The sequence below is a fragment of the Cydia splendana genome, chromosome 8, assembly GCF_910591565.1.
Source record: "Cydia splendana chromosome 8, ilCydSple1.2, whole genome shotgun sequence".
Classification (NCBI taxonomy): domain Eukaryota; kingdom Metazoa; phylum Arthropoda; class Insecta; order Lepidoptera; family Tortricidae; genus Cydia; species Cydia splendana.
In genome coordinates, this window is record NC_085967.1 from 16,217,491 (window position 1) to 16,241,732 (window position 24,242).

At 38.4% G+C, this 24,242-nt stretch overlaps 3 protein-coding genes across 3 annotated transcripts in view; all 3 read left to right on the plus strand.

Annotated features, from left to right (window-relative positions):
- Positions 1-7,655, plus strand: LOC134792910 (E3 ubiquitin-protein ligase RNF10). Its single transcript, XM_063764353.1, has 11 exons — positions 1-371; positions 480-657; positions 1,002-1,193; positions 1,437-1,527; positions 1,729-1,950; positions 2,775-2,930; positions 3,201-3,675; positions 4,263-4,399; positions 5,595-5,709; positions 6,252-6,508; positions 7,001-7,655. The coding sequence occupies exons 1-11, from the start codon at positions 278-280 to the stop codon at positions 7,217-7,219; spliced, it is 2,136 nt and encodes a 711-aa protein (XP_063620423.1). The 5' UTR covers positions 1-277; the 3' UTR covers positions 7,220-7,655.
- A 1,227-nt stretch (positions 7,656-8,882) lies between these two features.
- LOC134792911 (kelch domain-containing protein 10 homolog) lies at positions 8,883-10,950 on the plus strand. The gene is made up of 3 exons (XM_063764355.1): positions 8,883-9,316; positions 9,743-9,954; positions 10,277-10,950. The coding sequence occupies exons 1-3, from the start codon at positions 8,990-8,992 to the stop codon at positions 10,926-10,928; spliced, it is 1,191 nt and encodes a 396-aa protein (XP_063620425.1). The 5' UTR covers positions 8,883-8,989; the 3' UTR covers positions 10,929-10,950.
- A 7,376-nt stretch (positions 10,951-18,326) lies between these two features.
- The window catches only part of LOC134792917 (adenosine receptor A2b), a 149,356-nt gene continuing 143,440 nt past the window's right edge, over positions 18,327-24,242 (plus strand). The window contains exon 1 of the mRNA XM_063764371.1: positions 18,327-19,024. Within this exon, the coding sequence (XP_063620441.1) occupies positions 18,598-19,024 (427 nt within the window). The 5' untranslated portion in view covers positions 18,327-18,597. The remainder of the gene's footprint in view (positions 19,025-24,242) is intronic.

The window sequence follows — 24,242 nt, forward strand, 5'->3', positions numbered from 1 at the left end:
GCCCTCCCAATTTTGGTGTAGTCGCCATATTAGCGGCACGCGGTGAACCGCAGTTTCTTATAATATTTTCGTCGGAATCGACGAAAGGGAGTAGAATCTACTCCCTTTTTTGCGTAAAGAGTTTTGCAGCAACCCATTACCGCTAGGTAAAGTGTATTTCTACAAAGGATTATTTTTTTTCCTTGTGTCGGATTATAAACATGGCTTTCTAAAATGTCGCCCTTTTACGTAAAATCGTCATCTCCCCGGGGAGCATCCCGCTCAGCTGTTTTTGTGGATGTTGGAAGAATCCAAAATGGACAAGAAATCTATCAATCGCTCTTCTCAGCTACAATCGAGGGCTTCGGCCGTCGATGGTAAAAAAAGTACGGGTGAGTACAAAAGATGAAGGTCACACAGGTTCTAATACGATGACATTTTGTTATGTTTTCTTATGTCATGTTGTGTCAGGTGACTTGATTATTTATGTTTGATCTCAGAATTGACGCACAAACCTTGGCCAAAAAACAACAAAAAACGCGAAGGTCCTGGTAGCGCTCCTAAAAATGAGCCTAATCGGAAGAATGTACCAGCGCAGAGGGGTCGGGGTCAAATTGACCGGAGACCTCGGGCTCGCGGGGCCCCCAACTACGCTTTGGGTGGAGCGGAGATCGCCAGGTAAACATTCAAACAATTATATGCAGTATGCATAAATTGTATTGTAAATTTGTAATACCTATATGCTGTGTAAAAGCTGCATTTTATAGGTGCTTTGTTTGATAACGGTGCTTTGTTATTGCATTGTCAGCACATAAGTGACATTATCAGTCAAAAAGTGCTTTTTACACAACCAATTCTTATTCCATCATTTTCAGTTGCTACCAGAGCTTGACACCCTCACATGCTCAAAGTAGTTTCTGAGATTTAGTATGTTCAGGCTTGTATAGTTTATAAAATGTGTGGGATCTATACCATGAACTTTATTGTATGCTTTTCTAAATGTTTCTTATTTGTTGATACAGGTTAGGAGACGACGAAGACCCTGAAATAGGGTCTGTGTATGCACCTGGAAGCAAGAAGCAAAATTGGAACCATTTGCTGAACTTCATGTATACTCCCCGCGGGGGTACAGACAGAAGAGATCCAGTGCCACGACGTCATGGTGTCCAGAGAACTGCTCAAAGGCATAGTCATGATCTTTATCTGCGTGCTTAGTAAGTTATACAATATTCAAAACATTATTATTTTTGATATAAAATAAATGCTGGAGTTCCCAAAATATTTAAGACATAAAAATATGAATAAAAAAAATATTTTCCCAAAATATTTTAGCATGAGTTGCGTTCTCGCATGCGAGTCCATACTTGAAGTCGCACAAGATGTATGGAGTTGCCTGCAAGAATGCAACTCATGCTAGCAGGTCAGAAAAATCTATTTCAATGTAAATCTTTTTCTAGTTGCCAGTTTGTTGTGAAAGAGGATGGAGACTACAGGGCTAACATACTGGACCCTGATGTGCCTATCAAGTGGGAGCAAATTGAAGAAATTGTAAGCATTTGTTTATACCTCTTTGTCCTTGATATACAAATTTTAATTATTTGGGTGAAGCCACTGACTGCTATAAATACATTTTTAAAATCACTTACAAACATGGTTTGTAACATTTAAATTTTATTTATTACATTTTGTGATGATTTTGCTACTTTAATCTATAGGTAGGTTATCTTTATTCATGATTTTATTTTACAGGTGGTTAGAAGCACTGGGAGCACCGAGTGCCCTATCTGCCTCGGAGCTCCAGTGGCGGGCCGCACCGGTCTCTGTGGCCATGTCTACTGCTGGCCCTGCGTCATGCATTACGCTGAGACTCATGAGAAGCAACCTCCGCCATGCCCAGTCTGTCATGCTCCTCTTCAGGTCAAAGATATGAAGCCAACAAGGGTGGTGCAATGGGAATCACCTGCAGAGGAGGTACTAATGCTTTTATAGAATAGAATACCCGTATGCATGTATGTTTGGCCTCGATTATCTCGCGTTAGGCTTAACCGATTTTGATGCAGAGAAGGTTTTAGTATACATGGATGGTACCAATTGGACCCGATAGGTGGCGCTGCTATCGGTATATCGTCAAATTTGATTTGCTGAAACCGATTTAAATGAAATTTTGAGTTGGTAGTGGGGGCGGGCGTGGGAGTGGGAGTGGGCGTGGGCGTGGGAGTGGGGGTAGGAGTGGGAGTGGGATTTAGTTAGTTTTTTTAGCTCAAAACCTAAAAAAATTAAGTACAGTTGAGGTCAAAGATATGTTTACACTTTTGCACCTTACTCCTTTGTAATAAGGCAAAAAATGTAAACATATTTTTGACGTCGACTGTACTTAATTTGTTTTGAAATTTTTTAATATCTTTTGTTATTTATTTTATTTTTTAGTTATGTATTTAAGATTTAGTACTTGATGTTGTGGTTATTCGTTTATTAGATAATAGGTATTTGGTTGTAGAATAATTTCTTACTCTTTGATTACATTATCTTACTATGATCTCATCGACATATTATCAGTTACCAAGTTTCAGTTTCAGTGCCATGTAGCTCATTTCAAACACAAAATGAACCTAACTAGTACATACTTGACACTTGGGTTGAGTGACTTAAGAATTGAGAGATTACAAACCCATTTTTTTCAACCTCACTTTTGACTACTTAAAACAAAAGTATGTTGTACTTCATCCATCAACATTCCTAATTTACTTATGTCCAATTGTTAATATCTGTTACGTAATGTCTAATGTCCCTTCCAGATAAGCATGCGTTTGGTGCGGCGCCTGCGGGGTTCCACGGTGGTGGAAGTGGCGCCGCCGCGCGGGCAGGCGCAGGACGCGGCGGCAGCAGTGCTGCCTCTTGATTGTATCAATGATGCACCATATGCCAAGTTCTTTGCTGCTAATAAACAACAGGTAAATACCCTTTCATTTCTTGTGATACAATGGTTGGTTACATCTTGCTGCGAATAAAAAAGTTAGCTGGTGTAGCCAGTTTTTCATTTCCTTATACGGATTTTGACGTTTTGAATATTATGCAAGTGTTTAGTTAGAAAATTTGAAATCAGTTCATGTTTCTATGCTACTGAAAAAGGTGTCGAAATGTTAAACTAAATAAATATCTGTAACAAGATGGTAGATTTGCCAGTTCTAAATTTTATTTTTAATATTAAAATTCAATTTTAGGTGCGTGACATATTGAAGAGGGAAAGGAAAGAAATAGAAAACCAAATATTAGCAGAGATAGATACAACTGAAATTGTATTTATGGAACAAGCATTAGAGTTGCTAAAGGTGAAAGAAGAGTCAATTAATTTACAATGTGATGTCACTAAAATTAAAGAAGAGGTCTTAGACGAAGCTCCAACAGTATACGAGAAACAAGAAATTAATCAAAACAGGGTGGATTGGTTTGATGTGACTGAAGAAGGTGCAGCCTGTATAGATATTGTACAAGAACAAATGCAGCATTTAGAGGTGACTGATGTTGGGTCCAACTTAAATCCAGACGCACCTGAGTTCAATATAGATAACATAAATGAAAATCAACCTGAAGAGTTCCCATTGATTGATTGCACTGAGGATCCTGAAGAGTTCAAAGATACCTCTTTAACTGATGCTGACAAGCAGAATCAAGCTAAATACTTCTACTTTTATCAAGGTAAGCAAACTTATACCTTGTACAATTTTTACAATGAATTTATGTGCAACTGTAGGATACATTTTCTAGTAGTGGTCAACCAATCGTGAACCGTTTCGTCATCTGACAAACAGCTTTGCTCTCTAAATATTAAATAGGCTTCAAATAACTGTACAGAAGCTTAATTTATTGTAATTACTATAGAATCTATAGTATCTATATGGTATAGATGTTGATGGCTAAGCAGTGTGCAACAGATTTATGCTATGCTCAGTTAGTTGAAAATTAAAACTTTTCCTAACTAATGTATCATTAGCCTTTTGAACGCCACAGATGGCAATTGACGTCAACGCAAAATCGTGACAACGACGCCAAAGACTGCTTTTGACGTCGATCGTTTTTTGATGAAAATCTACTGAAAAACACCCCACTTTTAGGTAGGCATTATTTATTCACAAAACTAAATTTTACCCCCGTGGCGAAAGTGGTACGGCAAATGGATGCGCCGTTTAGCGTTCAAAAGGTTAAAAACCCCAAGTTTTTCACGGTTCATGAGCCACCCAAGTTAGTGGTAAGGTTGTTTTGTAGAATATTTGTTATGTTAACAGCTGCCGACGGCCAACAAGTGTTTCTGAACAGTCTGAACGTGCGGATGCTCAACGCGGCGTGGGGTGCGCTAGCGGCCGCCCCGACAACCATCGTCGGTCGCGTTCTGCATCGCGAAACATTATCACTTGTTGAACAGGTAAGACAACAACGAGATAAGAAATTAAATATACTCTGTCAAGCCATTTCCGTCACTAGAAAATAGCGGTAAATAAAAAAAAAATTAGGCGTGAAGGGTTAAGGCTGGCGTCCACTAGACTCGCCGAGGCGAATCGAATCGAATCGCAATAATTCGCCTCCTATATTTTATATGCAACTGCGTCCATTGACGAAGAGCCGCGGCGCGCCGATTCGAATCTACCGCGCGCATTGCTCGTCAGGCGAATTTCTGCGACTCGACTCGACTCGGCGCGCCTCAGTGGACGCGGGGTAGCGGATGACTGATGACGGGTGGTTTCGTTTTTGAGTTTAGGTACTTTCGGATCTAGGTTCAAAATGAACGAAGAATTATTAAAAAATATTAAATATTTAAAAATTTAGCAGGGTCGTTTATGAGATCCAAATATAAATGGTGAAATTCGCCGAAGATATTCCGCTTCTTGTTTATATCGTGTACCCAGTGTGCACTCGTCGCTTACTTGTTCTCTCGCACTCTTCTTCTTCAAAAAGAATTTGAAACAATAGCATTTCTTCGTCCGAACTATCCATCATCGACAAACTGTACAAACACGACCTCAGCACAGAGGGCCTACCGCGATCCACGTTCGACGTGTTGCCTCTCTGTCGCACTTGTAAATTCGTACGTAAGTGTGACAGGGAGGCAACACGTCGAACGTGGTTCACGGTAAGCCCTCTGGCTCCCGTGACTTCGACTCGCTTCGATTCGTCTGTGATGAACGCACACGGAAAAAATGCGACTCGATTCAACGTGGCTCGATTCGACTTTAATGGACGCCAGCCTTTATCGTCCCATGTAGAAACTTTAAATTTCGCGCCTTTTTCTACTGACGAATTTGTTTGACCGGCTATAAAATTGAATTAAAAGTTTTCTTGTCACAACAATGAAATTTTTACCATAGAAATAGTTATTCTTGTAAATAATTTAATAAAAAGTAACCCTTCGCGTGAAAAACTCTCACGGTAGGAATTTTCACATTTTCTACTTTAATTTTAATGAATTAGGTAAGTAACAAGAGTTTTCATTTCAACAATAAGGACCTGAAGGAATAAATGTACGAAATATATTAGAAACGATTAACAGAGGGTTTGTGATATAATGCGAGGTAATATTAAAAAATAATCCATCATGTAATTGTTTTTTTTTTTCCTTTCAGACCAGAAAACATATGCCGTACGCTGCCCACTTGCCACTCAATTGCTCTTTTGACATGGTGGAAATAGATCTCAATCCACCGTATGTCACTGAAGCTGCGATCAAAAACTTCTCAGGTATGTTTTAATCCTTTATTGATTACTTATTGTAAATCAAAAACATGCTTTTTTGAGTCTAGTGTAGCTAACACATTTTGGTTTCACTTTCCCTTCGGTTCATATTAAATCTAAGAAGGAACTGACCGCCAGCCAGGAACAGAGTTCCATGACCAATCGCCTCCCGGGTGATAACTCGTATAGTGGTTAACGACTATGTATGATGAACCCTCATAGACGTCAGCTGCCGCTCTATTGGTGGGTTGAGGAATGGCAGCTACTGAAACATGTAAAAAATAAATCAAATTTAGTCATCGCCTCCCATTTCATACTTTGTCAGAAATGGGAGGCGATGACAGTTTAGATGCCGCGCGCACAGTTTCGACATTGCCGCCGGGACCAAGGGACTAAAAAAAAATTAAAATTTAAACTGTTTATTATAAATAAATTTTACAATATTTATTGACTTCCTTTAAAATTATCTACACTATAATAGATCCTAATCCGTGCCGTTCATGGGTATGCGAAGGAAGGCAATGAATTTGAGCTGTTGAATGTTGCAGAGGAGCTAGACCGTCGTGCCCGTGTGCGCGCTCGTCAGGCGCGGGAGGAGCGGCGCCGCGAGCGCGCGGGGCGCCGCGCCGCCGAGGGCCCGCCGCGCCCCGACTTCTCCTCCTCCGAGCACTTCCCGCCGCCGCGAGCCAGCCCGCCCGCCGCCGACGCCGTGCTGCTGCCGCCGACGCCGACGCCGACGCCGACGCCGGACCCCACTCCGTCGCCGAGCGGCGGGACGGCTTCGTCGGGTTTATCATTTGCTAAGGTACGAGTATTTCTCACTTATTACAAATACATCGATTGATAATCTGTTGTAGATTAGTATTGTCGATCGAGATTTATAATAATGCCATATGATTAAATAAATTGATAATCTAACGAGTACGGAACGGCCCTAGCGTTATCAATTGACATATTTTTATCTTAGGGTTGTATTCTACCTGTCCAATTTCTTTGTCCGATGTGTATTTTGTCTCGCATTTTTTTCAACGAGAGAGCGAGACGCAATGACATTGGACCGAGATATTGAACAAATGAAATACCACCCTTAGGCCGCAACTTCTTTTTTATTATGAGACAGCGTATTATGGTCGCACTTTATCATGAATAAGTAAAAATTTAAAAAATTAAGTGTTCGTTTAGTCAACGTGTACTAGAATACATCATATTCATACCATAACTGCTTTTCGTGATAACTAAATAAATAGTGTATGATTTACCAATCACACCATATTTATATTTCCTTTGTATTTTTCAGATGGCAGGCACCTCCGGTACGTGGCGAGTACGGCGCGTGTCGACTCCTCCGCCGGCGCCGCCTCCGGAGGAGGAGGGCTCCGCCCCCCGCGCGCTGGTGCTGAGCGACGCCATCGAGGCCGCCCTGCAGTCCAACATCGTGGCTCCGTCCTCTGGGAAGAAAAACAAGAAGTCTAAGCATAAAATTTTGTTTGCCACCGGTATGCACCGCGCTGCATAGATTCTCTATTATTCACTTACAATAATAACATGCTTACATAATGTATATGTATAAAAAAATAGAACAATTAGCTGTTTCTTGGGACCCTTCATTGGTGAGCATTTCCCGCTTTTTTTTCAAGTAAATAAGTAAAATCTTAATTTTTGCTTCAAAAATAAATAAAGATTCTTTAGTAACAATTGGTGTAATACTTATTTTGTTAGGTCGGTAATAAATTGTGTTATAATGTTTGTGGTTTTTTTTGTGTGTAGCTTGCTAAAACGACAAGAACCAAAGGCTTATGCAACGAATTAACTAAAAGTTAATTTATTTTCCTGTCGAATTAGTGAACTGGAATTTTAACAAAGTTACGTAGTGATATGTTTACATTATATTTGTACTTTTAAAAAACACATACATGTATCGTGATGTTTATTGAAATAAAAATGTGACTGCATATGCTATTGTTTCATTTTATTAAAACTACCTGAAAGCTGTTTGCGGCTTACGATTAGTCCTTCACTGTCAACGTTTCCTAAATTTAGGCATATCAGGCGATAACTAAGCTTACAAGTTCGCTGTTTGCCTTTCTTTCTATAGCCTGGCAAACCAATTTTGTCAGTAGCTGTAGCATTCTATACTCATCACTTTTGGTGGGGTCATGGAAGGGTAATGGGGTGATAATCCCTAGACTAATTATAACACTGGCGCAGTATTGAATGGATGCCCTCGCCTCATTTGTAGATTGAAGACCTTATTTAAAAGTAGAGGGCTTATGACGCTTATGAGGCCTATCGCAAAAATCAAAATTTCTTTACCAACTCTTTTCCTTGTCTTCTGCTCTTACAAGTTCGAGCGATAGAGAGCCAAATAGGGTTGCCAGATCGAAAGGCGCTATTATCGGGAAAAAATATGAATTTTTCGGGATTTTGGGACTTAAGTCGAGAAAAAAAGACATTCAATTTAAAGTAATTGTATTAAAAACAACGATATTTTATATTATTGGCACTACGTCTGCTGCTCTGCCCATAGACTTTTTTATATAAAAATAGTATAAATTCTTTGAGATCTTGAACAAACAAAAAAACCTAACTATCAACGCGGGTCGCTCGCTCGCTCGAGGACAGTTTGGAACATGAAATTATTGTTTTATAACGTGAAGCCGTTTTTCGGGACAATTTTCACTTTGTCGGGAATCGGGAACACATGCTAAAAATCGGGAGAATCCCGCTAAATCCCGACCATCTGGCAACCCTAGAGCCAAACGAAGTGGTTCGCGGTCCTCTCGGCTGTCTGCAATGTGTCAAAATCGCATGCGATTTGTTGTAAGTTTTAAGGCCAGTCGTGCACGTAGCTAATAAAATTCTAAAGATAATCATTTAATGTATTTTTTTTTTGTGTCAGCTTAAACAAAACTTGGCAATACGCAATAAGTTAGAAATACATATTGTCTTATTGCGCTATTTTAATTAATGTTCTAGTTAACTTGACTTCCAAATATGTGCTTTAATGGGTAGTCATAAGTGCTAAATTTGAAACAATCCATGAATGAAAAGCTTCTGCAAATTTTTGAAAACATCAACTCCTTTTCAAATGTCATGTTCATGTTCATATTTGTGAAATCGGAATTTTCATTATTGCTGATTGCTGTTATAATATCGTAAACCTATCCGATAAAATATTGTGATTGACGATCTTATAGATTGAATTAGTTCTACTAATTCTTTACTAGGTATATTCGATATTTCTATAAGCCAAAATAGCCATCTACATGCTGTTACAGTCGGCGTAATGACTTCATCAAGGAGAGACTTTGTTTTCAAACCTTTTAAGGTTATTGAAGTAAAGTTTCGCAGTGCAGAGTGTCCCAGACCCCGAAGTGGACATAGAATAGCATGCGATGACGTAAATATCTACTGTTTTGGCGGTTATAACCCTTCACTCCCTCGAACAAGTATACAGAGAGAAAATCCGACTTGGACACCGGAGCGACCGCTTTTTAAAGAGCTCTGGAGTTATTCGATAGCAACCCGCAGATGGACGGAACATGAAGTCGTGGAGAATATGCCGGAAGAGTTAGCATCTAACGCTATGTGTATGAATGGCCGATACTTGATGGTTTGTATCATAGCTAAAATTATTTCTACCATATGTGAAAAATCTCAGTTTGTCGGTTGACCAATAAGGATAGTTTTTACTTGCGTCTTGATGCCAGATCAATCAGATCATGATACCTTATTTTCTCATTGACATCTTATATCTAAGGACTGGCCTTACGGGCACTAAAAATTGTACTAGTTCAGCGGTGTCACTCACTCACGAATTCGAGCCAATCGTGCAGCCTAACACAATTAGTTGCGACCAATCGCGTGCGTGATGCGAACTCATCAACCAATTGCATTGTAGCGGTGTCACACTGCTGTACTGGCACCATTCATTCCCCATTCTTATTGCCTGTAAGGCCAGTCCTTAGATATTATACGTCAAGGTATTTTCTACTGACAAGGTGCCAGATTTTGACTGAAAGTAACATTTATTTTTTAGATATTTGGAGGTACTGGTGCACCATTTGGTAACAAGTGTAGTAATGATGTGATTGCATGGAAGGCGAGTCCAGGTGATGCTAAGCTGGTAGTGTTGGAAGCAACAGGTACAAAGCCACCGGGACAATATGGGCAGGCCATATTATGTCATGATGGACATTTTTATACTATTGGCGGCACCAACGGCTTTGCTTACAACAGTGACATATACAGGTAAATATTGTTAATATAACTGATTATGTCTTTAACTGCTTTGCGCATTTTGATAATATTAAAGCAATTAGTTATGTTATTATACCATTGTCATCTTCCTAGTGTTCATTATAGTCTATCTCAGCTTTTTGCCACGGCTCATGGGGCCAGAGGTTCACTTGGCAATTAAGCCCAGAATTGGCATAGGCACTAGTTTATACGAAAGCGACAGCCATTTGGTGCATTTGACCATCCAAAATTCCACACCAGAAGGCAAACCAGGCCTTATTGGGATTAGTCTGGTTTTCTTCAGGTTTAATTAATATTACTATTTTATTTTCAGGTTAGATCTCCGAACATTGGTCTGGGAGTCAGTTTTTGTAGGCACCGGAGATGAAGAAGAGCCTATAGGAAGGTACAGACATGAAGTTGCTAGAGTTGATGACAAATTATACATAATAGGGGGTGGGACAGGTGAATGGGCCTTTGAACTTATGGAGCTACCAGTGTTTGACCTACAAACTAGAACATGGTCTATGTTAACACCGAAAGCTGATGACACCCAGGGAGTTGCTGTGGCCCCATTACCACGAAAATGCCACAGTGCTGTCCAGATAGACACACCGACTGGTGTTCAAATATTTGTAGCAGGAGGATCTGATGGTAATTCTGTGTTCGAAGATATATGGAAGCTTAATTTGTCGGAAATGCAATGGTATAAAATGCATAAGACTGTGTTACCAAACCCTCTATATTTTCATTCGTCTACAGTGACTTCACAGGGTTGCATGTATGTATTCGGAGGTATTGAGCCTAAAGAGGATGCGGCTAGTAGAAATAATATTTTGTATAAAGTTTGGCTTTGTATACCAAAATTGAGTGAGATTTGTTGGGAGGCTATGTTACATTTATATCCCACTCTAGATTCAATGCCTAGGGCAAGGCTACTAGACATGGGGATACCTGTGCACCTGGTGGATAGGTTATGCCCATAGTATTAAATTATTTTGCATCCTTTGACAGAGCATTTTAATTTTAACTTGAAGTTATGTTAATTACTTTAATTAGACCATGCCTGTCAGACTGTCACTTTTGTGAAAAATGTATGTAGGTATGGTATGATGTTTAAGGCTACAAATATAATGACCACCAAAAAATACTTTGGTACCCTAAGGGGCTATTCATAAATTACGTCATTTCAAATTAGGGGGGGGGGGTCTGGACATCGGATGACGGTAGCATGAAGTAGGAGGAAATGGGGTCATTTGAAGCATGATTTTTGGATGATTATAGGGGGGGGGGGGGGGGGTCAAAAATCGATGACGTAATTTATGGACAGCCCCTAAATAAAAAAAACATGCTTACCAAAAAAAAAATATTGAACACCATAAAAATAAGGCCTAAAAATACAAAAGTACCACCGTTTTAATTACGACTGCCCTTCAAATTGTATTCAAATACCAAATATATTGAATGACCACCAAAAATCATTAATGATCACCAAATCTTGAAGACCAAATTAATGCGATATTTTCACCTAAATAAACCACTATGATTACCAAAAAATGTATACATATTACCAAATAAAGTAAACTGATGCCAAAATTAGCCCCTCCCGCTCAACCCCCCATACCCCGCACCGCATACCTACCTAACCTAACCTACTTTTCTAGTAGCATTTCGTTCATAGGCCTTTTCGTCTATAGCAGACGATTTATGGTGTAACACCGGAGAAACACCGTTTTTGGTGGCCGAATAGACCGATGCGAGACCGACATGGTCTACCACAGGTCTGACAAGAGAAGTTTGCGGATACCGGTACTGAGACACCTTGTTGTCGTCTTTGTCTCTTGTCAGCGAGTGTGGCGAACCAGGTCTCATCACAAAACTTGCGACCCTCCACAACACGTTTGCGCCATTCTATATTATGCTATTAGAAAAGTAAGTTAAACTGCTATCAGTTAAGTGGGTTAGGTTAGGTTAGCACTGCGACCCTTACAGAAACGAAATGGTACTATAATAGTAGGTTAGGTTAGGTTAGAACTGCGATCCTCACAGAACCGAAATGCTACTAGAAAAGTGGGTTAGGTTAGGTTTCAACTGCGACCCATACAGAAACAAAATGCTACTAGAAAAGTGAGTTAGGTTAGGTTTGAACTGCGACCCTTACAGAACCAAACTGCTATCAGAAAAGTGGGCTAGGTTAGGTTTGAATTGCGACCCTTATAGAAACCAAATGCTACTAGAAAAATGGGTTATGTTAGGTTTGAACTGCGACCCTTACAGAAAAAAAATGCTACTGGTAAAGTGGGTTAGGTTAGGTTTGAACTCGACCCATACAAAAAATAAATGCTACTAGAAAAGTAGGTTAGGTTAGGTTAGAACTGCGACCCATACAGAAAAGAAATACTACTAGAAAACTGGGTTAGGTTAGGTATGAACTGCGACCCTTGCAGAAAAGAAATGCTACTAGAAAAGTGGGTTAGATTAGGTTTGAACTGCGACCCTTACAGAAAAAAAATGCTACTGGTAAAGTGGGTTAGGTTAGGTTTGAACTCGACCCATACAGAAAATAAATGCTACTAGAAAAGTAGGTTAGGTTAGGTATGAACTGCGACCCATACAGAAAAGAAATACTACTAGAAAACTGGGTTAGGTTAGGTTTGAACTGCGACCCTTGCAGAAAAGAAATGCTACTAGAAAAGTGGGTTAGATTAGGTTTGAACTGCGACCCTTACAGAAACGAAATGCTACTAGAAAAGTAGGTTAGGTTAGGTTAGAACTGCGACTGTTACAGAAATAAAATGCTACTAGAAAAAGGTGACGAAGTGGATTAATTAATTTAATAGTATTATTTGAAATATTTGCACATTTTTAATAAAAATGTGGTTAAAATTTTGGTGGTCATAAACTATTTTTGGGTTTACAATGATTATTTTGGAGTAATTTGCTTTAATAGGATAGCAAGATTTAAAAATTTGGTTATAATTTTACATTAAAATGGAGTTCTAATTTTGGTGGTCATTTACTATTTATGGGTTTACAATGATTATTTTTGTGTCATTTTCTTTAATAGGATAGCAAGATGTAAAAATTTGGTTATCATTTCACATTAAAATGGGGTTTGAAATTTGGTAATCATTTACAATTTTTGGGTTAATAATGATTAGTTTGGTGTCATTTCCTTTAAAAGGATACTAAAATGTAATAAAATTGGTAATCATTTCACATTAAAATGGTGTTATAATTTTGGTGATCATTCATTATTTTAGGGTGCTAAAATATATTTTTTTGGTATTAAATTTTACTAAATCTTGTGATCAGTTAAATAGCAGCCGATGTTTAACATTGACGACCACGCATCAGAGCCATCAGAGGGCGGACTTCCAACATTGAAAAGCGAAAAACGTTATCTGCCTCTCTGTTGGTCGAATGCAAGAGCGATGGAGAGGTAGAATAAAGATTTTAAATTTTTTGATGATGGCGATATTTTGATGAATAGTGATCTTAATAGTTTTGTGACGACTGCTAAACAGCCGTTTTTAGGTAAATACAATAAATGAAAATAGGTCACTTTATATAGAAACCCCTTTTAATCCCTTGTTTTAGGTAAACACAATAAATGAAAATAGGTCACTTTATATAGAAACCCCTTTAATCCCTTGATCGTTCTGAATGTAAGAAAACACCCATTTAATTTTTATTTTGCATTTTGTCGTAGCATTTAAAAGGTTTACAACATATTAATTTATAATGGAATTTCCTTTAAATTCTGACAACTTCCTCGGCGATTGATGAATATGTTAATGATAAATTAATATTGTACCTGTTCTGTCTATCATAATAAAATAATAATAATGCTTTTTAGAGTTCCGTACCCAAAGGGTAAAAACGGGACGCTATTACTAAGACTCCGCTGTCCGTCCGTCTGTCTGTCACCAGGCTGTAACTCATAGACCGTGGTAGCTAGATAGTTGAAATTTTCACAGATGATTTATTTCTGTTGCCGCTATAACAACAAATACTAAAAACAAAATGAAATCTAATACCTTTAAACGAGCAATTCTTGTATATTTATTTATTCATTTATATATATCGTCGGGTGACAAGCAAAAGTCACTAAGTACCACCACAGAATAATTAATAGTACTACCGTACAGAAAGGAAACTTCCTACAAAAACGAAGTTTGACAGCGGTTCAGGGTCGAATCATGCTGTCCCTTTGTAATATATGGCACTATCCCTTTCGGCTATTTAGGGTTGTCAAAAATCAAGTGATTATCTTATCTGTGGTCGTGCACGCAAAAGGAAGTCAAGTGGTGCCAACCCTAATAATTGATCGGAGCAATGCTGAGCCGAGCGGAGCCGAGTTTGACCGAAGTCAGGAGTTTCGCACCCCTGGTACCACCACAAGTTCATAGCCATATTAGTACTAAAAGAAGGTCGATTTTTGTTTATTTTTTTTTAGTAATTAGTGCCTTTTGCTTGTCACCTGACGATTTATTTCGGGGATCTCGGAAACGGCTCTAACGATACGATGAAATTTGCTATATGGGGGTTTTCGGGGGCGATAAATCGATCTAGCTAGGTCTTACTCCGACCACTCTCTTACTTACTTACTGGGAGACTTATCTCTTGGAAAACGCGCATTTTTGAGCTTTTAAGGCTCCGTCACACAGGCGCGTTTTGCGGGCGGCGCATGAGCGGGGCGTGCCGCTTTTACATATAAAACGCTCACGTCGCGCTCACGCCCCGCCCGGTAAACGCGCCTGTGTGACGGAACCTTTGTATGTTTTCCGAGCAAAGCTCGGTCTCCTAGATATTAAGTATTTAAGTGGGGCTCCCATACAACTAACGTGATTTTTCTGCCGTTTTTTGCGTAACGGTACGGAACCCTTCGTGCGCGAGTCCGACTCGCACTTGGCCGGTTTTTTATATTTACGTTAAATATGAGTTGAACTCAAAGTACATACCTAAGGCTCATGTGAACATTGTGAACTTAATGCTGGATTATTTATTACAGAGAATATATTTTGGTGATTGTGAGGTCTATCTTGTTTAAAATGTACCCATGCATAATATTCCAGAAATATACCATTTTTGGTACCTACTGAAATGTCTTTTTCATCCACCTCGAATTCCCTACGTGACGTCCTATTATTGTGCGAATGTGCTATGCTCTATAGGTCTCGGCTCGTTATCCTGTTTGAATCTATCTGATATCATGTAGACATCTTAAAGTTAATAAGAAATTGCTTGGTTCTAGACTCATTGACATTGTCTATATTACTACTAGCTGGTTTGTTAGTGCACGACACCTTGAGACTATGCGCTGAAACTTGGCACAGTTGATTCTTAGCTGGTCTTGAGCAGATGCAGACCGGGAGCCGTCGAGAGCCACCTCTCATTTAGTGGGGGGGGGGGAGGGGGCGAAGTTCGACGCTGCCGCGCTTCACTTGGAGCAACATTTCTCTAAAACTATACCTATCAGGGCATGTGATATATCATTTTCCGATAAATTAAGGATGAGGAATCTGTTTTTAGAACAAAAACGATGCACTTACTAACAAAAAAAAGAATAAAGTAGAAAAGACTAAAAAACGTATTTTTGATTTTTTTATAATTACCAATTTAAAAAAAAGTGTTGCAGGAATCTGAAAACAAAAAATATAGTCGTAAAGCTACACTTATTACGTTTAAAAAAATATATAGTTTATTATACAAATCTGTTGATAAATGGGAGATAAAAAATAATATTAAGCGTGGGTCAGATCGAGTGATCTCATATGAAGGTGGGAAGGTTACTTATAATTTGTTCTACAATCGATTATTTTTTTTAGTTTTTCGTAAATAACTCGTAAACGGTAGCCCATAGCAAAAAATACCTTTTACGTAAATAATCTATTTCAGATTTGTCATAAAAAAGTGCTACTTTTTTTCGCTAGGATCAATATTAAAAAAAGATATTAAAGGAAGAAAATAAATACTAAGGTCCCCTTTTTTAGTCATTCGTAAATAACTCGTAAATGATGGCTAATAGCAAAACATATTTCTATACATGAATAATTAGCATAAAATTTCCTACAAAAAGGTTATTCAAACTTTTTCGCTTGGATCAATATTTAAAAAGGGGACCTTAGAATTTATTTTCGCTTTTTAATATCGTTTTTAATATTGATCCTAGCGAAAAAGTTTGAATGACCTTTTGTGTAGGAAATTTTATGTAAATTATTCATGTAATAAAACATTTTTTGATATTGGCCATCGTTTACGAGTTATTTACGAATGACTAAAAAAGGGGACCCTAGAATTTATTTTCTCCCCTCAATATTTTTTTTAATATTGATCCTAGCGAAAAAGAGTAGCAATTATATTATAAGAAATCTGAAACAGATGATTTACGTAAAAGATATTTTTTGCTGTGGGCTAACGTTTACGAGTTATTTACGAAAAACTAAAAAAAAATAAACGATTGTAGAACAAATTATAAGAAACTTTCCCACCTTCATATGAGATCACTCTGACCCACGCTTAATATTATTTTTGATCTCCCATTTACCAACAGATTTGTACAATAAACCATATATTTTTTTAAACGTAATAAGTGTAGCTTTACGACTATATTTTTTATTTCAGATTTCTGCAACGCTTTAAAAAAAATTGGTAATTATAAAAAAAAAATACGTGTTTTAGTCTTTTCTACTTTATGCTTTTTTTTTGTTAGAAAGTGCATTGTTTTTGTTCAAAAAATTGATTCCTCATCCTTAATTTATCCGAAAATGATATATCAAATGCCCTAATAGGTATAGTTTTAGAGAAATGTTGCTCCAAGTGAAGCGCGGCAGCGTCGAACTCGCCCCCTCCCCCCCACTAAATGAGAGGTGGCTCTCGATGTCTCCCGGTCTGTATCTGCTCAAGACCAGCTAAGAACCAACTGTGCCAAGTTTCAGCGCATAGTCTCAAAGTGCAAGGTCCCCATACAACGGTGTGCACTAATAAACCAGCTATACGTAAAGACGGGCCTTACGCAAGGCGTAGACTATTAGCAAGAACTTGCGTGTAATTTAGTTCACGTAAGTTACTGAGAAAAGCTGCAACGATTTTGATAGCACACGCAGTGCAAGTGTTATTTTAATGAAATTATAAATTTTCTATGAAATTATGACGTATAAAATAACACTTGCAATGCGTATTACGTACTTCGACTATGCATCATAACTATGACATGTAGGTATATTATGTATTTACAGTCATATTGTTCACATTTGTCTTTTCTGTATAAAAGTACATTACACATACAAAAGTACATTGGAGTACAAAGCCCACAATTTTAATTCTCCTGAAATATTATTTTTAATATTGTGATTTCTTACCTAATATCGGAAACCGATTTTTTATGCTTTTGCTAGCCTCGCGCTCATCTGTATGCGTCATCGGCGTCGAGACCCATCAAATATCGTTGTCGGCGTCAAATCAAATCACGGTCGCGGGGTTACTGCGCCGACCTTAAAAATGATAAATAAAAGATGAGGGATTGTCAGGTTATCAGTTACTGGAACATATTATCTACGGTGCTTTTGACGTATGTAGATACATCTTTCTTGTGTTCCATATTTTGTTCTCAGTACCTAGATTCTATTTACAAGTACCCCGCCTGCGCTTAATACGAGTTGGAATTCTGGCCGCTTTCTTTCGAATTTATGATTTTACGTGGCCGCAGGTACTTTGTCGCCGAGCAATATATTTGTTTTAGTTTCTATTTATAACTGTCTACGTAAAAGATGATGTTGTGTTTGTGTGGTTTTTAGTTATTTTTACAGGACAGTTATTTTTACACGGAAAAGTCCTGGGCGGCGTAATTACTTCGTACCTAAAGGATTCTTTGTCTTTTGTTTGAAATTGATACACGACTGTGCAAGCGGCTACATCATGCCGCTTTTGCGTGTATTTGGTGCGTTTATGTCCTTACATAGGCAGCTCCCCAGCTGCCTAAATGGTGGCTGGGTCTTTCTCAGAAACTGCACCTTAATTTGTTTTTTCGTTTCTACTCAGAATAATTATCTGCTGATGCTGACGACGTAGGTAGGGTAGGTATAAGTAGGCAGGCGATACATGTTTAAATCATAGATAACCCCTAATATGTCCATAGGCAAGGCATAATTTTATAAAATTTATTTCAAAGTCGAGATTATTGAATTTACTATGAACTTTTCTTTTCCGCTTGTAAAGAGCTACCGAGGAAATGACGGCCTGAAATTATTGAATCTACCAATATCTGTTACCTTTCATATTGATTTTCGTTGCCAATTGCTAAAATAACAATGTCCCTTTTCTAAACCATGTTCCTATAACATTAGTAATTTCGTAAGCAACATCCACGGTTGCAATGGCAACAAGTGATCTCGGGCGTGCGTCCCGGCGGGCGCGTGTTCGCGCTTGCCGCAGTGGCGGGAAGACTTGCGGGCGGGACACGCGCTCCGCGCTTCGTGATCCACGATAACCGCACGATAAGTCGGCGAAAGTTTACGATGAAAATATACATTCCACTATATAAACCTATTGTGAAACTGTACATTCGTGATTAAATAGTTCAGTGTAGTTTTTAAAGTTGCGACTTGTTTCGCAAGCAGTGAAATTATGGGTTAAATCCAAAAAGTTGACGGTATGGCAGAAGCGGTGACAGAGTTTCCTGAAGCGACAACCGCAGCGCCTGGGCACCGGTCTCCCACCCCGGAGCTGTACGCGGCCTACACGACTTTAGAGATCCTGGTAGCTTTAGTGGCGATAATCGGAAATGCTATGGTGATACATGTGTTTAGAAGGGACAGGAGATTGAGACGTCGCACTAACTATTACATAGTTTCTTTGGCAGTGGCGGATTTATTAGTGGGCCTGTTGGGGATCCCTTTCGCGATCTTAGCTTCCGTGGGGCTTCCACGGAACCTGCATGCCTGCCTCTTCACGGTGTCGCTTCTAGTGATGCTCTGCACCATCAGCATCTTCTGCCTGGTAGCTGTATCAGTGGACCGGTACTGGGCCATCCTTCACCCTATGTGCTACTCGCGGAACGTGCGCACCAAAACAGCTATAAGTGAGTACTATGATTAGGAATTATCTTGGTTTATCTTTGTTTTCGAAATTAAGTATCTTTTAAGCATTCTATGGCGTGTTATCGGTTACCGACTTCCGATCGTGCGTCAGTTGTTTCGCTATTATAGGCCTATACGACGTTTTATTAAATACTAGAATTTGGACGTAAGTTATGCATCAAGATGTTGATGATACATATTTTTGCTGTTTAAGTGAAAATTGAAAATCGAAATACCTACTGTGTTTATTCTCTCTTACTCATGGCAACGTAGGTCGTAGAATACCGTTGACGCACTTAAACTAAAATAAAAGAGCTAGTGAAAAACTGATCCATTTTTTCGTTTCGTCGATGTAAGTATGACAGATGCTACGAAAAGTAACATGGCTATCACATGTAAAATTTTGACAGCGTTTTCTATCAAAGATTGTCATCTTGGTTAGGATCCCGGATGGCTAGTAAATAAAAAGCAAATGATATATATCGCACTGTAAATGGCTTGACTTCTCTGTAGTAGTTACCTATCCCTGGAACGTTGAGTCCTAAGTCTTCTGAATCTCCTAAGTTTTTTACCCGAGATCTATCCGAGATGAAATTCTTAATTTCTGAAAATTAAACATACATTTAATGGATAATGGCTAGAGCAGCTTGTGGTGAACATCATGAATTGACAAGAATTACAGCTAGGCCATGCTTTTACTAAGTTCCAAATAAAGTCCGTTCACGTTCTGGGAATGCCGTTTTTTGTCCTATAAAAATACACCTACTTTACTTTGGGATTCCCATATTTAAATATTAAATCGACTTCATAAATATGTCTTGTCTAGGTACCATATGCTTAGGTGCATATGGTCGCATATGGTTGGGATAAATTCGAAGGCGGGGTAATTTTCAAAATCGTTATCTACTAATCTAAAATCACTTCACGCTTCGGCAACACTTACCTACTGCAATCGCTATTTTCAAAATTAGGAACCCCGATTTCGAAGTTACAAAACTGCACCTTACTCTATTCCTATGGAGTTCTGATATTCTTGATTTTGATGTTGTTATATGGAAATTAAATCTTTAATTTAATTTATTTTAACCGGAGGGGAGGCCTTTGCCCAGCAGTAGGACATGTAGGAAATGATACGATCCCTGAAAATAGTGGTCTATGCTTAACTATTTGTTAATAGGTACCTACCCAGTGGCGGATTTGCAGTGTTGGCCGCCCTAGGCCCCAGGCCTTGTAGTAACTGTCTCAGCACCAACATATAGACTGTCTCCTTGCTGCCGCCCCACAATATCTTGCCGCCCTAGGCCCGGGCCTACTGTGCCTTAGGGGAAATCCGCCACTGTACCTACCCACTAAAGAACATGTACTTACAGTCAACGGTAAAAATATGGGTGTAGACAAACTCATAAAATATGTCCCGTTCTTAATTCACTGACATAAGAGTTATGGGACATATTTTTGAGATGATTTGTACATCCATATTTTTACCGTTGACTGTACCTAACGAATAGTCATTAGAATACAATACTGTCCGATTCCATAAAGATTTACTTTTTTATTCAGCGTGTGATTTGTAACAAAAGTGACCCATTTGTTAAATCAAATGTTAACAACATTTAAATATATGCCGTAGGCGGTCATGACTTGGAAGTCAAATATTCTTTTGGATACTGCACGATGGCATGTATTACGATAAAAGATAAACGACAAAGGGACGTATAATGCCGGCTACACACGTAACTATAAATCGTAGCGATTAATCTGTGCAGTCCGATTTGCGCAGTTTTATCTACCGTGTGTATGACAAATCATTGTCGATTATCGTAAAGATTTGTCATAGGTACACACGGTAGATAAAACTGCGCAAATCGGACTGCACAGATTAATCGCTACGATTTATAGTTAACGTGTGTAGCCGGGGTAAGGTAAACGTACTGGTGCTCGACGCGGTTCCAGTACATGTAGGGTTACCAGATACAAATTTGGGATTTCCTGACAAAATTCCTGATTTGCGAATATTTTTCCTGACGCTCATATCAGCGACGGGGGGGTCTAGCCGTAAGCGATATCTATGTATGCTTGATACATGTAAGTAAATTCTGTCTATTAAGTCTGGATTTATGTAAGTAAATTTGAATAATGTCCCTTTTAGGTACATACTAGAAAAGTCTGCTGATTTACTCAAATTCCTGACATTTTCGTATTCCGGCCGCATTCCTGACAAACGGCCAAAATTCCTAACATGTCAGGAAAATTCCTGTCATCTGCTAACCCTAAGTACATGTCATCTTGAAACTAAAGTCATTGCCAATAGAGGTGACAGCAAAGTGTCATCTATTGGGCATTAGCATGTCGAGCACTAGTACGTTTACCTTAGGCACCTATATAAAAACAAGCTGAGAAAAACGTGTACCTATATTCACGTAACATGAGGCTTTTTGATTTGAAGTAGGCATTTTTCCTTATTTGTAACAATAGCTCCAAACTATCCCCACCCCGTACAAGTTTACGTAACTATTCATTATTACACAAAAATTGCTTTAGTTTTTGTACTTACTTTCTGCTTCATACCCATTTACTGCTCATAATTGTTAATGTATGCATTCATGGCGAACATAAAATGACACAATACACAGAGCTAAGGCGGGTCAGCTAAGGATGTATCGTCCTTGTGCCAAGCTGCCAACGCCTAGCAATTTGATTAAAACTAATCGACGCCGGTTACTGACGTAGGTACAGCAATCTGTTCATGAATTAGATTAACATTAGGTACTAGTGATATGACTACAAACGAACATACGTGTACCTATATGATTTGTGGTTTTCCAATTGAAACAACCGCAATGTCCACTATGTTCATAGGTATAACCATGAGTATTACAAATTAAATGCATAGTTACATATATGTCATAGGGTAGGATAGGGAGGGATATTGATTAGCAATATTATCATTCGTGGAGTAAAAAGATACATTCCATTAATAATGAAGCATATAACTAATTGTAAGTAGCTATGTTAGATATCAATATTTGGGAATTTCTAAAACTACCTAGAACTTTTTCTGCAAGGCCTCCTCTTGTTTTTGCCTACTTACTATGTTATAATATGGTAGGTACCTAATCTAATAAAATATACACCTACTCGTACAAACGTGTAAATATGTCTGTAATTTTGGATTTATCATTTTGGAATTACGCTAGAAAAACCTCAATGGCGAAGATTGCTGGCCGTGCTCTTGGACATTATATGTAGGTAGTGTAGGTACATACTCGTATATCTACTTTATTTTTCTAGCCATGCTCTGCACAGCTCACGTGGATGGGCTTAGGGGAGTATGCGGTGTCTTTTGTTTAAACACAAAACAGTAAAAATGCGTGCGTAAAAATTGCTTGCTCACATCCATTATGTGGACAAGCAATTTTTATAATCTGTAGATGTGTTATTTCTGCTTCGCATCTGTCGCTCAGCCCTCATTCGTCTAAAAGCATTTTTCTACGCATTCTCGCTCCGCTCAGCTGCGCACAGTTGTACTGCTTCGCTACGCATTTTCGGTCAGATCAGCTTCACTATACTGGTAAAAAGTTTCAAAGTTTCACTACGCATTTCATCGCTTCCAATCTACCCTGTCGGCACTGACAGATGTTCAATTTCACCGAACGCAGATGTTATTGAAACGGTTATTGAAAACTATGTGTAATCAATCAGAGATCACAATTGTTTTGGTTGATCTGAGGCGATCACTCAGTTGGTAGTTGGTACTACTAAGATTGCATTAATATCTAGAGTTACATCGCAGTTATGATACGAAGATTATATGTGTCATCATATAGAGTGACAATGCATCGTAATTGTTACGGATAAGGACTAAGTTTATAGGGTTATAAAGTAGCCATAAAACTGCCGCTTTATGATAGGAAGTAGCGAATCATCAAAGTGATAATAAGCTACCGAGATATTCTTCCCAGCGGCCAAGGCCCAGGGGGTCTACCGAGAAAATAGAAATCTGGAAATTGGCTATTTGCTGCTCTATCGCTAGAGAAGGGTATTATGTAAATTCATAGAAATATTCGTTGTTGACAATATAAAAAAAGTTACAAAAAATACATGTATTTGCGTTTGCGTTGAGTTATTTAGCGCTCTTTATGAATAACAATTTATAAATATGTATAGAATTAATTAAATAAAAATAAAAACAACATTTTATGGAACAATCAGCTCGCCAGAGACTTTTAATTTGCCCTATTTCACCGGCACCTGAGGTAAATTGTAAGATATTGTAATACGTGAGCTTACACCAGACTTAGGAAGGCAGCTAAACAGAGCTAGTATGGTACATAAATATACATATACAATACAATACACTAAAGTTTCTAACAAGTCTAGTTCAGTAAGTATATGTTCTCAATGTTTCGAAAGGTTTGATTTGAGCAGAATTTTCATTTCATCTTTATTTTAACTTGTATGTTTAAGTCTAACAAAGTTACGTTTTAAGTTAGGTGGAAATATTTAATAACAAATCAAATCGAAATACAGTCAACATCGTAAGATTAATTACAACAGATTATTTTTGCTACGCGGTTCTAAAAATATCCGGAATGTATTTGGAATTCATGGGTAATATCATTAAGATTTAAGGGCCCCAACCGAACTCGATAAAGCGTGGATCCCTCGGGGGTTTCTTCCTTTTCAAACGAAGGGATAATTTATCTACGAAAACGATTCTCTAGAGTATAATTGTACTAATTACATTGCTATAATGTGATTAACATCTACCTTCGAACTAGTCACTTAGGTAGTGTGGCCGAGGTTTCACGTGGACCATAATATCTTAGGTATTTTATATTTATTTTTCTTCAATTTCTGTTAACAGCTGACAGATCATATCTATGTAATATAACAAATTGATAACAAGAAATTACTATCTGAATAGGTGGGGCCTAGGGGTGGGGTAATATAATTATACTCTGTATCTTAAGGTACTTAAATAAAAGTAAACAAATAATTCGTACATTTTTGGGTAGTTATAATATTTATTGATTAACCAACCAAATACATAACCACCTGGATCTGTCACTGAACGACTTGACCTTAACCTTTTGGACGCTAATGACCGATATATCCGCACCACAGGTCCAACGCCAAAGACCGATTAATCGGTCACAGACCACAGAACAACATAGACCTACGTGCATATGCATAATGTTCAATTTCAGTTTTGACACT

Bases quoted from the DNA above. Each gene is read 5' to 3' on its own strand.
- LOC134792910 (XM_063764353.1), top strand. From the start codon at position 278: ATGTTGGAAGAATCCAAAATGGACAAGAAATCTATCAATCGCTCTTCT. The intron at 1,951-2,774 runs GTACTAATGCTT...TGTCCCTTCCAG, and splicing joins GGGAATCACCTGCAGAGGAG to ATAAGCATGCGTTTGGTGCG. The intron at 2,931-3,200 runs GTAAATACCCTT...ATTCAATTTTAG, and splicing joins TTGCTGCTAATAAACAACAG to GTGCGTGACATATTGAAGAG.
- LOC134792911 (XM_063764355.1), top strand. From the start codon at position 8,990: ATGACTTCATCAAGGAGAGACTTTGTTTTCAAACCTTTTAAGGTTATT. The intron at 9,317-9,742 runs GTTTGTATCATA...TTTATTTTTTAG, and splicing joins TGAATGGCCGATACTTGATG to ATATTTGGAGGTACTGGTGC. The intron at 9,955-10,276 runs GTAAATATTGTT...TTTTATTTTCAG, and splicing joins TACAACAGTGACATATACAG to GTTAGATCTCCGAACATTGG.